This window comes from Girardinichthys multiradiatus, chromosome 19 (genome assembly GCF_021462225.1).
Source record: "Girardinichthys multiradiatus isolate DD_20200921_A chromosome 19, DD_fGirMul_XY1, whole genome shotgun sequence".
NCBI classification, from domain to species: Eukaryota; Metazoa; Chordata; class Actinopteri; order Cyprinodontiformes; family Goodeidae; genus Girardinichthys; species Girardinichthys multiradiatus.
Genome location: NC_061811.1, coordinates 38,147,757 through 38,161,440, shown reverse-complemented (window position 1 = coordinate 38,161,440; position 13,684 = coordinate 38,147,757). Strand labels below are relative to the sequence as shown.

The 13,684-nt window shown below is 39.6% G+C and overlaps 1 protein-coding gene across 5 annotated transcripts in view; it reads left to right on the top strand.

Annotated features, from left to right (window-relative positions):
- Positions 1–13,684, top strand: part of mipol1 (mirror-image polydactyly 1) — a 99,518-nt gene that overhangs the window by 42,033 nt on the left and 43,801 nt on the right. For all 5 annotated transcript variants that reach the window (XM_047344916.1, XM_047344914.1, XM_047344917.1 and 2 more), the window contains 3 exons: positions 428–554; positions 13,135–13,168; positions 13,285–13,455. In XM_047344916.1, the coding sequence (XP_047200872.1) occupies positions 428–554; positions 13,135–13,168; positions 13,285–13,455 (332 nt within the window). The remainder of the gene's footprint in view (positions 1–427; positions 555–13,134; positions 13,169–13,284; positions 13,456–13,684) is intronic.

The window sequence follows — 13,684 nt, the reverse complement described above, 5'->3', positions numbered from 1 at the left end:
AATGCCAGAATTGTATTCAGTTGAGTTCTTTATGAAATAAAAGAGCAACTGTATGAAAAGGATCCTGATAGAAGCCCACACATAACCCTTCAATAACCAGCAGAGTCTCCTGGCTCTCAGTCTCAGATGAGCTGTGGTCATTTCTGTGTTATTACTGCTGACACACACACACACACACACTATGTGGCAATAAGGATGTCTGCACTGATTGGTCGTTCATCTTGGAGGAATTCAGCTCCTTCAGCTTCTACTAAAATCACCCAAGCAGACTCCTCTCTTTGTCTCCTGATTTTGTTTCCCCTGTCTTTCACATTTTCCATTAAATTATATCAAAATGAAACATTTTTAAGCTTTGTTTTTGCTAGATGGCCTTCTAAAACCAGAATTTATGACTTCCCCATTTTTCTCCATCTCATTGTTTCCTCAGCGGTGTTGGAGGAGATGTTGGTGGCTCAGAAGGACAGAGATCAGGCTCTGATGTCACGACTACTGCTGGCCAATGAGGAGAGAGATGAAGCTTTACTTCGTGCCCGCCGACTGCAGCAGGCAGCTGAGTATGATTCGGACAGATAATCATTATAATATACAGCATTATTTACAGTAACCGTCAGAAGTTTGCATCCACTCATCATGGTCATCAATGTACTATTCATTTTTACACAGACTCTGACAATACGTATAAATAATTATGGCCATTAAATGTAGCTCGAACATAGAAATTGTTTCATATTTTGCTGAAATCTAAGGCATACTCTAGTATTATTTTAATACACATCAGTGTTCTTTTCAGTCGGAATGTTGGCCAAGTATAACGTTCACTTGAAATCTACCAGAGAAATGAGTAATTCTGGGCTTTACTGTTTACATTCCAACACTAGTTTCTGGTCGAAGAAGCATTAGAAAGTTGGACCTATACAAATAAAATTGTAGTTTATTTCTATTGAACCATTCTTGCACAAAGCAATCCCAAGGGGTTGAAGGAAAGACAAAAAGAAAATAATAAAGCATAAACACGAGAGCATTGCTTAATGGAAACAGATGTTAAAATCCAGTTTTGCATCGATGATTCTGGCTGGGTATTTGAACACTCTTATCTAAATTGGTAGAGTTTATTAAATTTGGTTGATTTCCAGTTTTTAAGCATAGTCCAGAAATGTTTAATAGGCATGAGATCTGGGCCGTTCCTGAAGCTTAATGTTAGCCTGGTTGGTTCCCAACCCAGTTTTAAGGTTGGTTTGAATAACTGTTCTGTTGGAACACCTAGTAGTTGTCCTCCTCTCCTATTATTCCATCCACTTTGTGTAATGTATCACCGTACTGCAGCAAAACAGGTCCTCAGCATACTGCTACCACCACTATGCTTGGCAGTTGGTACAGTGTTCTTAGATTGCAAAGCCTCATCATAACTCTTGTCTTCATAATTCTCATTATTGTGGCCAATTAGCTTAATCGTTGTCTTCTCTGACAAGGAAGACATTTGTTCACATGGGCAGCTCCAAATATTAGTTGTGCTTCTTTCTTGTGGATGTTGGACTTGATTCATAGTGAAAAGCAACCCTGGACCCTTTATCCAGCAAATGACAGACTTGAGATTTAGTGGGTCCTGGGTTCTTACTGAAAATCCTTACAAATGACCCACTTCTGAAGGTAACAGGTTGAGTCAGATTGTTGGAAATTGGACTAAATTGGGTTTCCCAAAAGAACAGTCTTCAAAAACAGACAACAGGTTTTGGAATGGATAAAGCAGGCTAACGTTAAGCCTCAAGAAGAGCCCCGGCCTCAGGCCCATTGAAGATTTCTGGACTATAGCTAAAAACTGGGTTCATTCCAGAAAATTCACCAATTTAAAACAGCTCTTTTGGTTGTGATGAGAGTGGTAAAATATCCAGCCAGACGTTTGTTAATGGCTAATTAAAATGATGTTTATGAAGGTGTATGTATAGATTTGAACCTGAATGGATGACCTGTATTGAATCGGAGAAAATCTACAACATATTCACACTTGCGCACCAAGTTCATTGAGGATGTGTTCTGTATAATCATTTCACCCTGAATAGAAGAACAGTTCATGTAAATCAATAAAAGCCTAAAATAAATTCTTGTAAGCATATGATGGTTGAATGTAAACTTCTGTTTAGATGCAGAACTAATGAAGCAAAGTAAGCAGCTTTGACTAATTGATGCTATAGAGTAAGAGGGGTGCCATTCTGAGGAGAGTTTAGCATCTGTTTTAGCACAGTGTATTCATGGTTTGGATTGGAAATCTACCTTTGTATGTTTTCTACAATGCTTGTTTAATGTTGTTCCAGCAGACTGTCTGTAGAGCAGTAGTTCTGTCTTCTTCATTTATTTACATGTGAAACATGTTTAGTGTCTGCTAAAGAAGAATCCCTGCCCACCTTCGTTCTCTCTATCCACCCCCAACCTCCTTTATTATGCACCTCCTCACTCTGGTTAGAGGGCTGTGAAATGAGCTCTTGTCTTCTTCAAGCAGCAGCCAAATAGACCAGAAAATCTAATTAGAATTAAACCCCCTCTTCCTAGTTCTTCTTCCTTTGCTTCAAACACACCCACCCTCACCCCCCCCAGAGTGAGAGGGTAATTGATATTGGAGGCCGCAGTCCTTTTTTATGAGGACAGAATATGGAGGAGCATGTTCCATCTGTCAGGACTCAGTGTGTGTCAGTTTTTGTTGGTGTGTGTGTGTGTGTGTTTTTCCCAATGGCAGGAGGAAGCCTTGAATACCTCAATGAGTGTGTTGCAGTGTGTTGCTTCATGTTGTTGTGTGTTAATGTTGGGGCAGTAGTATGTGTGTTTTCCTGATTGAGGAGGTGACCTCAGTGAACATGTTTTTCATGTGTGTGTGAATAATGTGAGGCTCTATGTTTTTTTTTATCCTTCATCCCATGTAGCTCCTGACAGGCCTGGCTGACAGTCAGCCGGTCTCCTCATTATTTCAGGATACAGAAATACATTTTTTTAAATAGTGCACTCTGTGGTCCAAAAGCTCCAACGGCTGTGTTGGTTGCAGAAAATCAGATGTCTAAACACTATTGAGTACTTACATTTCAGCTGCTAAAAAATGGAAGTGATTGGGAAAGACAGCAGCTCAGCCGAGAAGTGGTAGATAACCTAAAATCACTGAACTGGGTCAGAGGATACTGAGGTGTGCAAATGCCCCAACTGTCTGCAGAATCAATATCTACAAACCTCCAAACTCATGTGATCTTCAGATTTATTCAATAACATATTTTATGTGAATCTCAGCAGAGGGACTGCATGCCAGGCCCTTCCCATAGAGCTGAAGCTGGTATAGCTGCAAACAGTTGGCTACATGAAATTGAACATTAGGAAGTCACTCAGGTTCATATGTGTGTGGTATTATATTATGTGTGTGTGGGAGTGGAATCACTGTAAAGTTCTCTAGTGTTGCAACCCAAACATATTTTGATATAACACACTTAACAAAGGGCTGCACGGTGGCGCAGTTGGTAGCACTGTTGCCTTGCAGCAAGAAGGTCCTGGGTTCGATTCCCGACCGGGGGTCTTTCTGCATGGAGTTTGCATGTTTTCCCTGTGCATGCGTGGGTTCTCACCGGGTACTCCGGCTTCCTCCCACAGTCCAAAGTCATGCCTGTTAGGTTAACTGGTCTCTCTAAATTGCCCTGAGTGTGTGCTTGGTTGTTTGTGTGTTGCCCTGGCGACCTGTCCGGGGTGTACCCTGCCTCTTGCCCATAGACTGCTGGAGATAGGCACCAGCTCCCCCATGACCCACTATGGAATAAGCGGTAAAAAATGACTGACTGACACTTGACAAATCAAAGTTTCCATGGTGACAGAGTGTGATGCCATATAAATGTTATACTGTATGCAGAAGGAAAGAAAAGTAGAGACCATGTTATGTTACAGTGAATGGGAAGAAAAAATGTATAAACACCTGATATTTCTGCCAAAGATCTGCACTGCATTAAAAGGGACTGTTTGAGAGTTTGCACCATTTCATTTACAGAACATGCCTAATACTTTGAAGACTTATTTGTTTATTGTGAAGCAAATAATAAGTAGGACAAAATAACAGTGGAGATGATGTTCTTGGGTTGATTAAATGTGTTGGGTTTGCACCAGACATAGCATTTTGCATGGTGGCCAAAGTTCAATTTTAGTCTCATCTGACCAGAGCATCTCCCTCTATACATTTGGGGAGTCGCTCCTGTGCCTTTTGGCAAACTCAAAACATGCTTCTTATTTACAACACTAAGTAAAAGGTTTTTTTTTGTCACCACTCTTCCGTAAAGCCCAGCTCTATGGAGTGTATGGCTTATTGCGGTCCCATGGACAGATACTCTAGTCTCTGCTGTGGAACTCTGCAGCTCCTTCAGAGTTACCCTTGGTCTTTGTGCTGCCTGTCTGATTATTGCCCTCCTTGCCTGGTCTGGGAGTATTGGTGGTCTCTTGGCAAGTTTGCTGTGTTACCGTGTTACCGTGTTTCTTTTGAAGATAATGGATTTGACGATGCTCTGGGGGAGCATAAAAGATTTGTATATTTAACCCCACCCTGACTTGTACCTCTCAACAACCTGATTTGTTTGAAGAGCTCCTTGGTCTTCATAATGTGATGCCTCATGTTTAGTGGTGTTGCAGCCTCTGGGGCACAAACTTCACAAACTTAGACTATTTCTTGCAAATCCATCATGTGAAAAAAACATTTAAAGGGGTTGAATAGTTTTGCAAGGCACTGTATTATGTGATGATGAATAAGGTGAAATCTAGAAGTGAAAAAATACCACTACTACTGATATTGATATTATTTGGTTCAAACGTTTAACAACAATTTTAATCTTAACAATCGATATGAAATAGTGAGTTTGGTTTCTTTGCACTAATGAACTTTGTGGTTTTTAAAAGATTCTTCTTTTTTATATAGTTAGCAGTTTAGTTTTATTATGAAACTACAGGTTCTACTTTGTTGCTTCTTTATTTTGAAAGCCCAACCAAAAGTAAAAAATTACAAATACTACATGATCTTCTGGACACCACTGGATAGAAAATAAAATAAATCTTGGGATGTCAAGGTTGACTTCTTGGTTTTATTTCTTGAACTAAAATTTAAATTTGCACTTTTTTCCAAGCCTTGTTGAGGCGGGCGGCCTGGAATGTCTTCTCACTAAAGCAGGCCTGAACAGTTGGAGAACCACTGGATTATGCAGGCCTTCTGTCTGCACTGAGTAAGATTCAATCACATCTGCATTCTGAATGTGTGGAGTGGCTCCAACGGATAGCAGTATGTCCTATTTTCTAATTAATTCAACTACAACCTATTTGTCCCCAATTGATCAAATAGGTTGTAGCTGAATTAATCAGCTACAACCTATTTGACCAATTGGGGACAATCATAGAACACTTGATTTCTGTCCCTATGTGGTTAATCAACACTTTAACACAAAAGAAGTAAACTCAGAACTGAATTGTACCCTGAGACACTGTGAAACTTGCATCCATTTATATCCATCATCCAAAAACACACGCACTGGTACACTGTACAACACAGCGATGCATCTAAAGCAAACTTTATTTCTTCATGTTTGGACCCAAATAACATTAATTCTTTTGGTATACCTACATGTGTAGAAAGATAGGAAACAGTGTAATAGCAGCTTAACAGTCATTAATCAATCAGAGCTGATGTATAGAAATTACAAAAATATAGTAACACAAGGTTCTGTAGAGAGCTAGTAAAATAAAAACTACCAAGCAAAAGTAAAACAGCAATGAACTAAATAAAGTGATGGTGACTGTGATATGTAGGGCGGAGCAAATGCAGTCATACACGTTAGAAGAAAACAAGCCCTGAAATACCGAAAACCAAAAGATGAATAAAATCACAATCTCCAATTTCAGCTATATTATAAGATGTAAGAACTGTTTAGCTGTATTATGTTATGTTTATTTATTTGGCAGACACTTTTATCCAAAGCGAATTAATAATAAAAATATAACAATGCAATCTATATCAATGCTAACAATAAGTTACTTAGAAGGAAGCCCACTTGTCAGGTTCTGTCAGAGATGACACTGATGACAGAGTAGAAATAGAATGCAGACATAGAGGGACGTGCAGAAAGAGAGTGCAGTACAGGGGTTCAGGAACTACAAGATTAGGTGCTAGGTTAGGAGATGCTATCAGAAGAGTTTGGACTTCAAGAGTTTCATCAGGATAGACAGGGATGTCCCTGTTCTAGTAGCACCCATCATCTTGGAACGGTGCATGAATAGTCTGGATTGTCTTGAGCGTGGTGTAGGCGCTGCTATCAGACAACTTCTGGATGACTAGGGTGTCAGAGTGGTTACATAAGCCTTTGTGAAAGCATTCAAGAAGATTGGAGCTGTTCCTTTAAGCACTTTGAATGCTAACATCAGCAACTTGAATTTGGTGCAGACAGCTAAGGGTAGCCAGTGAAGCTCAGCCCTCTGTGGAGGTTTCACGGCACAGACTGGGACACCAGTTAGGTGAGCGTTACAGTGGTCAAGGTGGGAGATTACCACCTACAGCCTGATTTTTCTTATGTTTAACAATGCAAATCGAGCAATAGAGGCAACAGCATCTTTAAAAGTCAGCTGATCATCCATCATGATATCCAAGATTCTAGCAACCTTTAATTGAGATAGGGATTGTGTTTTGATGCAGATATTGTGGTGTATGGTCTGTTTAGCTGGGAAGACAAGCAGTTCCGTTTTAGAGAGGTTTTGCTGGAGGTGATGGGCTTTCATTCATGTCGAAATATCAGGGAGACAGTCCCTGTTACTGAGCTTTATTTACATCTTGTTACATAACAACTACAAACTTCAATTTATTGTAGAGAAATTGTGTGACATGGATCAACACAAAGCAATGCATAATTGTGGAAAATAGACTGGATGGAGATCATATGTGGAAATAAAGTTTTTGAACTTTGAACAGGGCCATCCTAACACATTGATATGCTTTGATCCAAACCATTCTGTTATAACATTCTATCCCCACAGCATGCTGCTGCCACTAGCATATACAGTGGGGGTGTGTTCAAAGGGATGCGCAGTGATGGGTCTTCCACCTCACGTAGCATTTTGCATGTAGGTCAAAAAATGTTCCCTGACATACTATAATTTTAATCACCTTCTCTGTAGGTCAACAGTGGGTCCATCCTCTCTCCATGTTCAGATGATGGATTGAACAAAGCTCTGTAAGATGTTCAAAGCTTGAAATATTGTTTTTGAACCTGACCCTGCTTTAAACTTCTCCACAACTTTATCCCTGACCTGTCTGCTGTGTTCCTTGGTCTTTATGATGCTGTTTGTTCTCGAATGTTCTTTAACAAACCAGAAACAGAACAGCTGGGTATTTACTGAATTTAAATGACACTAAGGTGGACTGTAGTTACTATTGATTGCAGTCATTTGGACTGGAACTTTGGGGTATCAGAAGAGAAGGGTGGGAATACATACCCACACCACACTTCAGATATTTATTTCTATAAACATTTGCTACCATGCATCACTGAAATGTATGGTTGTAACGTCAAAATGTAATAAAGTTTAACTGGTCTCAATACTTTTCTAAGGTACTGTAAACATACCAAATATTTACTGTATGTCACTACAGTATTAACATGTATGTTCAGTTTCTGAAATCCTCCAAACCTCCACGCTTAAAATAATTTTCACATTCTTTGATCGGAGCTTGGATCTGACACTCTGTTACAACGAATTACTGTCAAATAAAGCAGTCTCATACTGACTTACAAAGTAGCAACATAGAGTTAACATTTAATCATCTTTAAAGATACAGAATGCAGAAGGAGAAATTATTTCAGATTCACAAAAAGAAACATCTCTTAAATATGAAGTTAAGGATTTGCAAGAAAACCAACCAAATCACATTAGATTGGAAATGATTCAATTTCTGACTGATTTAATTTGAAAACAATATTAAGGACTAATGTCTTCCTCTAGAAATGAGACACAGAATGTCATCTAACTTGTAAAACTTTGTTAAAGCAACAAATGGAGACTGACGGGATTCTCACTTGGATCATCTGCTCCCACTAATGGCTGCTTGCTTCTTGCCTGAGTGAAGGTGTGTGGGAGTGGTAATGAAGGCGGCCCAGCGAGCCGAGCCGAGCTGGGCTGAGCCAGGCTGGATGGGGCTATAAGCAGGGTGTTAGTGGAGCTTTATTGGAGTTGGCCGGTCTTTCATTATCTGCTGTTCCCTGCAGAGCGGAGCCGCCTCGACCACCTTATTACAGTTTATTACAGCAAAACAGCAGCAGACTAAATGAAAAGTACTTCCCAGGAGAAGAGACAGAAGATCAGGTAGTTACCAGCTGCACGTCCACCGTCAAGACTCCTTCAGAAGGAGGAAGAATTCATGAACAGCAGAGGGGTCCATTCAAGGGATGCATTTACAGCTTTAAAATGAATTCAAAATGACAGAGATTTTAACATGGACTTCAGGGATCGCAGGATAAATTTATTGCACAGCTGCTGTGTGGTGCTCAGGTAATCTAACGGGCTGTCGCTGTGGTCATTGGTAGGAACACAAAGACCAGGACCATTGTAGGGCCTACGTAATTGACTGCAGGGCACCAATTCACACCTCTTATTTGTTATTCACAATACACATATTAGCATAACTTGCATTGCTTTGGCTTGAACTTTTGAAATAAGCTGAATAGTCTGAAGAGCAAACACTAGAGGGTGATTCATGCAGAGTAACATGAAGAACAAACGTGTTCTGTTAGGTTAAATATATATACATGAGTAAAAGTTAAACCCGGCGGTTACAGTGGCTCCTGAAAGTATTCATACCTCTTGAACATTTTCACATTTTGTTACATTTCGTGGAACAAAACCATTCTTCTGTCCACAAAGCTTGAACTCAGTCAAATTGGATTTTCAAGCAATTTTCTATTTTCATTGTTTACTATTGGATTTATTTCTGGAATTTGACTAGGCCATTCCAACAAACAACTTTGCATTCATCTAAGCACTTCCATGTTAGCTTTATCTGTATGTTTTGCTCTTTGTCCCTGCTGAAAGAAAGTATCTCAACAGCATAAGGTTGCCAGCAACACATTTCTCTGCTCTTCTGATTTACGCTCCACTTGTCTGGCCCGTCAGTCTTTGTAGACAACCATGTCTTGGTAGCTTTGTCACCCTCTCTTCATGTTCGAATTCAGGCTTGAACAGACTTTGTGAAATGGTTAAGTTTGGGATATTGTTTTATCAGCTTACCCTGTCATATTGTGAGATGAATTGTGACTCAATAGCAAAAACTGGGGACAATTGGAAGTCAAAGTTATACAGTTTATTTACAGAAACAAATGAAAGGATTTCAATCTGAGGTTCCAGGGTTTTCAGCACAAGAAATATACATCCGAAATGGAGAAGGGATGGTTTAGAGCACCGAAGTTGAGGAGCGCAGCACACTAAATAACCTACCAGGTAATCAGCTGCAGATCTTGAGCTGTGGCGATCCCTGTGGTTTCTCTGCCCACAGGAGAGCTGCTGCACAGCGGAAGGACGGAAACAACACAGAAACAGGAACAGACACCCAAGGATCATAGCAAACCCCCCACAACTTTCTCCCTGACCTGTCTGCTCTGTTCCTTGCTCTTCATAATGCTTCATGTTCTTTAATGTTCTCTAACAAACCTCTAAGGCCAGAAACAGAACAGCAACAACAGAGGTTATATGACTCCGTTTACTAACACAAACAGAGCTTAAAGTCACAGAACACTCACCATCATCCATCATGCAGTCCAGTAATGCTGTGGCCTGAGACAAGGCCACTCTCCTTCCCATGCTTGCCAGGCAGTTCCCTAAAATGGCATTTGTAAATTCGTTGAACGACTTCCGATTTTTTCTGTTTGAACCACTCCAGCTGTTGTGGTCCGTTGTGGTCTGGTAATCGCTTCTGTGCTTTTTAAGCTTCTTATGACATTGCGTTGCTGTTTGCTGGGTCATCAGCTCGTACACCTTTTTTAATATTTTTACATTTCAGGTAGGTCCGTCTAGCTCCCTCTTTATTTTCTCATCAGCCATCAAGGACAAAAATGTCTGAACCTTGTCTTTGGACCATGATGTTGATTTCAGTCCTTCCATCTTCTTTAAAACTTGGAATACACTAGTTGCTTTTGTGAGTTTCTTCAAATATTGGCTTTGATTCTTGGAGTCGCTCAAGTGAAGCAACTAATGATGCTACCCCTTAACCAATCAGTGAACAAAGAGTCGTCGTCTTGCAATCGGAAGGTTGTGGGTTTGATTCCAGCTTCCTCCTGCTGTATGTCGATGTGCCCCTGGGCAAGGCACTTAACCTCAAGTTGTCTACCAATCTGCGTATCGGTGTATGAATGTGTGAGCGTTAGTGAGTGCGATTGGGTGAATGTGGCTCTAGTGTAAAGCGCTTTGAGCGGTCTATATGACTGGAAAGGCGCTATATAAATTCAGTTCATTTACCATTTACAATAGTCTTCTGACATCACATTTTCAACTGGACGTTGGTTGCTTGGAACCTTGACCAAGTAGGTACTAAAAAAGAAGCTGGTACCAAGTAACTGTTCCTAATAGAAAACCCTAATAGCAGAGTAGAGCCAAGTTGAACAGAGCTGAGTAAGTACTAATGGAAATATGGATTAGTTGGGTAACTTCTAAATGTGACTGGTTGCTCTGAGTTTCAGATTAAAGAGGGCAGAATACAAATAAATCCCACACTTTTCTGATTTGTAGTTTTGAAGGAAACTAAAAACCATGTATCATGTTGCTTCCTCTTCACATTCATGCACTACTTTTTGTTTCTCTATCACATAACATCGAAATAAAGTGACGATTGTGTTTGGAATATGACAAATTGAGAAACACTTTTATTGGTATGAGTACTTTGGCAAGGTACTGTGAATGGGCCATAATATCCTCATATAAGCTCTTCTTTTAAATGTGATTAGTTCACCACAAAGAAGGGATTAGATTCTGACGCAGTCTGGTCCATTTCCAGACAAGTGTTGGGTACGTAAAGGAACAGGCAGGACAGGCCAAATGTTCTGGTATCAAGAGTGGAACCATGTTTTACCAGACAGAAGCTCAACTGTTCAACAGTCAGTCAACATCAGTGAAAGTCATCAGACACAAAGGATGCCTTGTAGACATTTAGCATTACAGGTCACTTTACCACTTCATCATTTCATACCTTGCTAGTTTTTTTCAGTTTGGATCTGACCTAATAAGGTATGAAATGAAGTCTGCTGCTGGATGTTTCCCATTGATAATTTCTTACCCACTTTGGCAACTAGTGATTTGAAGTCATGTTCTATAATCAACTCATAGTCTATTGCATAGAAAGGTGATTGTATGAGTCCTATAAATAATATCTATCTACAGAAGTTTGCAAAGTTATGTTTGGTTTGATTGTGGTCATAATCTGTTATATTTCATAAGAGTCACTGAGCCCAAACAGGAATCTAGATAAATGGAAACAGGGTGCAATACAAAGTTGTTAGAAAAATAATATACAATTAAATTACACAATCCTTGAGATTTAAGGATTTTCCCTACTATTTGGAATGTTGGAGGGAATCCACACACATATTGTCATCCTGCTCCTTGTTTTAATGAGTACAACTTACTAACTGGGCAGTTAGGCAATAGGACCTCCTGCTGAAATGTAAACCTAAAATGTGATCCTCATCAAGTTGGACTGACAGACTTTAAACCCGTCTCTCAACTTGTGATGTGCTCTTTGCAAATCCAACCATTTCCCTAACCATTGCTTCTCTACACGTGCGCCTAAACAAAACGAAACATTAATATGCACTGTATAGAAACACATGCCAATTTTTCTCACTATCTGACATGAAATCAGACTTAACATTTCAAAATAATAATTATGTTCATACCCATTCTGGCAAAAATGCCAGAATAATAAGAGATCTTTTAACAACTTTCTTTTGATTTAAAAGTTTACATCCAATTTCCTTTAAACTGTCTGACTTGGGTCAAACGTTTTGGGTTTCCTTCCATAAGCTTCTTATAATAGTTTGCTGGAATTTTGGCCCATTCTTCCTTACAGAAGGAAGGTTAATAGGCTGCCTTGCTCAAATACAACTTTTAATCTCTGCACAAAATATTGTCTTGACTGAGATCAAGACATTGTTATGGGCTCTCCAATTCACTGACTCTGTTGTCCTTAAGCCACCTTCTACCTAACTTGGCGGTATGATTAGGGACAATGTCCATTTGAAAGATCCATGTGTCCAAGCTTTAAGTTCCTGGCAGAGTTTTTGAGATGTTGCTTCAATATTTATACATAATGTGTTGCCATTTGTTCTGTGAAGTGTACTGAGCTGCCTTTTAGCCCATGTTGGTACAGGACTGGGTTCACTTCCAGCTTCAGCAGCATCTTCACAACGTCTTTTGCTTTTGTTCTGGGGCCGTTTCATGTCCATCTCTGGAGACCCTGTCTCCTTTCTGAACAGTGTGGAGGCTGGACATTTCCCATGCTGTGTGTACTTGCATATAATTGTTTGAACAGTGGAACCTTCAGGCATCTGAAAATTGGACTCAAGAAGGAACCGGACCTGTGGAGATCCACAATTCTCTTGCTGATATCTTGGCTGATTTCTTTATTTTTCCATGATGTCACACAAAGACATAGTGTGTTTGAAGTGTTGCCTTAAAGTACATCCATGGGTGTGTTAATCTAGTTAATCCAATGTTGTGAATTAGCCTATTAAAGCCTTTCAAAGCCATGATGTCATCATCTCTGTTTGAAGGTATAGAAAATTTGGTGTATGTAAACTTCTGACTTTGAAGAATGTCAAAAAATCTCTGATTTTTGGTAATCCTAACTGACCTAAAACAAGAAGAGTTTAGTGAGGAAAATATGTTGTCTTTTTATACAGTGAATGTAAATATCTGGTTTTAACTGTATGTCTATATCTCGCCATTTCTATTAGACTTTTATTTCTACACTAGAGGCCTTTGGTACCTTGAAAATCTTTGCTTTTCACAAAACTCTTATAAAAATGTTTTAGACTTGATAAACAGAGAGACCGACCACCTTTACAAGCTCCAGAAACAGATTATCTGCTTTTCTGTTGTCAGGTCAGATGATTTCAGCATCCAGGACACTGATATGGTAAGCTCACTCAGCAAATTTAGAAAACAGTGCATTGATTGGGGTTTTGATGTTTGGTGGTTTATTCTTAAACTGATGACCTGACCAGATCTGATCTGATTGTTTCTGTTTTTCAGGACGTTAAAAATCTCCTCCAGCATGTCTGTGAAGCCAAATCGGTTCTTGAAGTGAAACAGTTCGGCACTGCTCTAGTTCAGCATCTGCGGCTTGCACAGCAACGAAGAAATGACATCACTGCTCAGGAGATGAAGGCCGTGATGGAGGAGAGAGACAAATCTGTTGACAAAGTGAGTTACCTGTCTACAACATGTTTGATTTTTTTTATCCTGACAAATTTCCAACTGAATTTTTTTAATCACCTTTCCAACAAAAACAGTCCAGTAGTTTAGGGCTGATACAAGAAAACAAGTTTTAAGATGGTTCTTCAGAGAACTATCTAAGGACTTACAAGTGACATGTCATTTATCGTTATTGGTTTTTCTCCTTTCATTGCTTTCATTGCTTCTTTTAGATTTA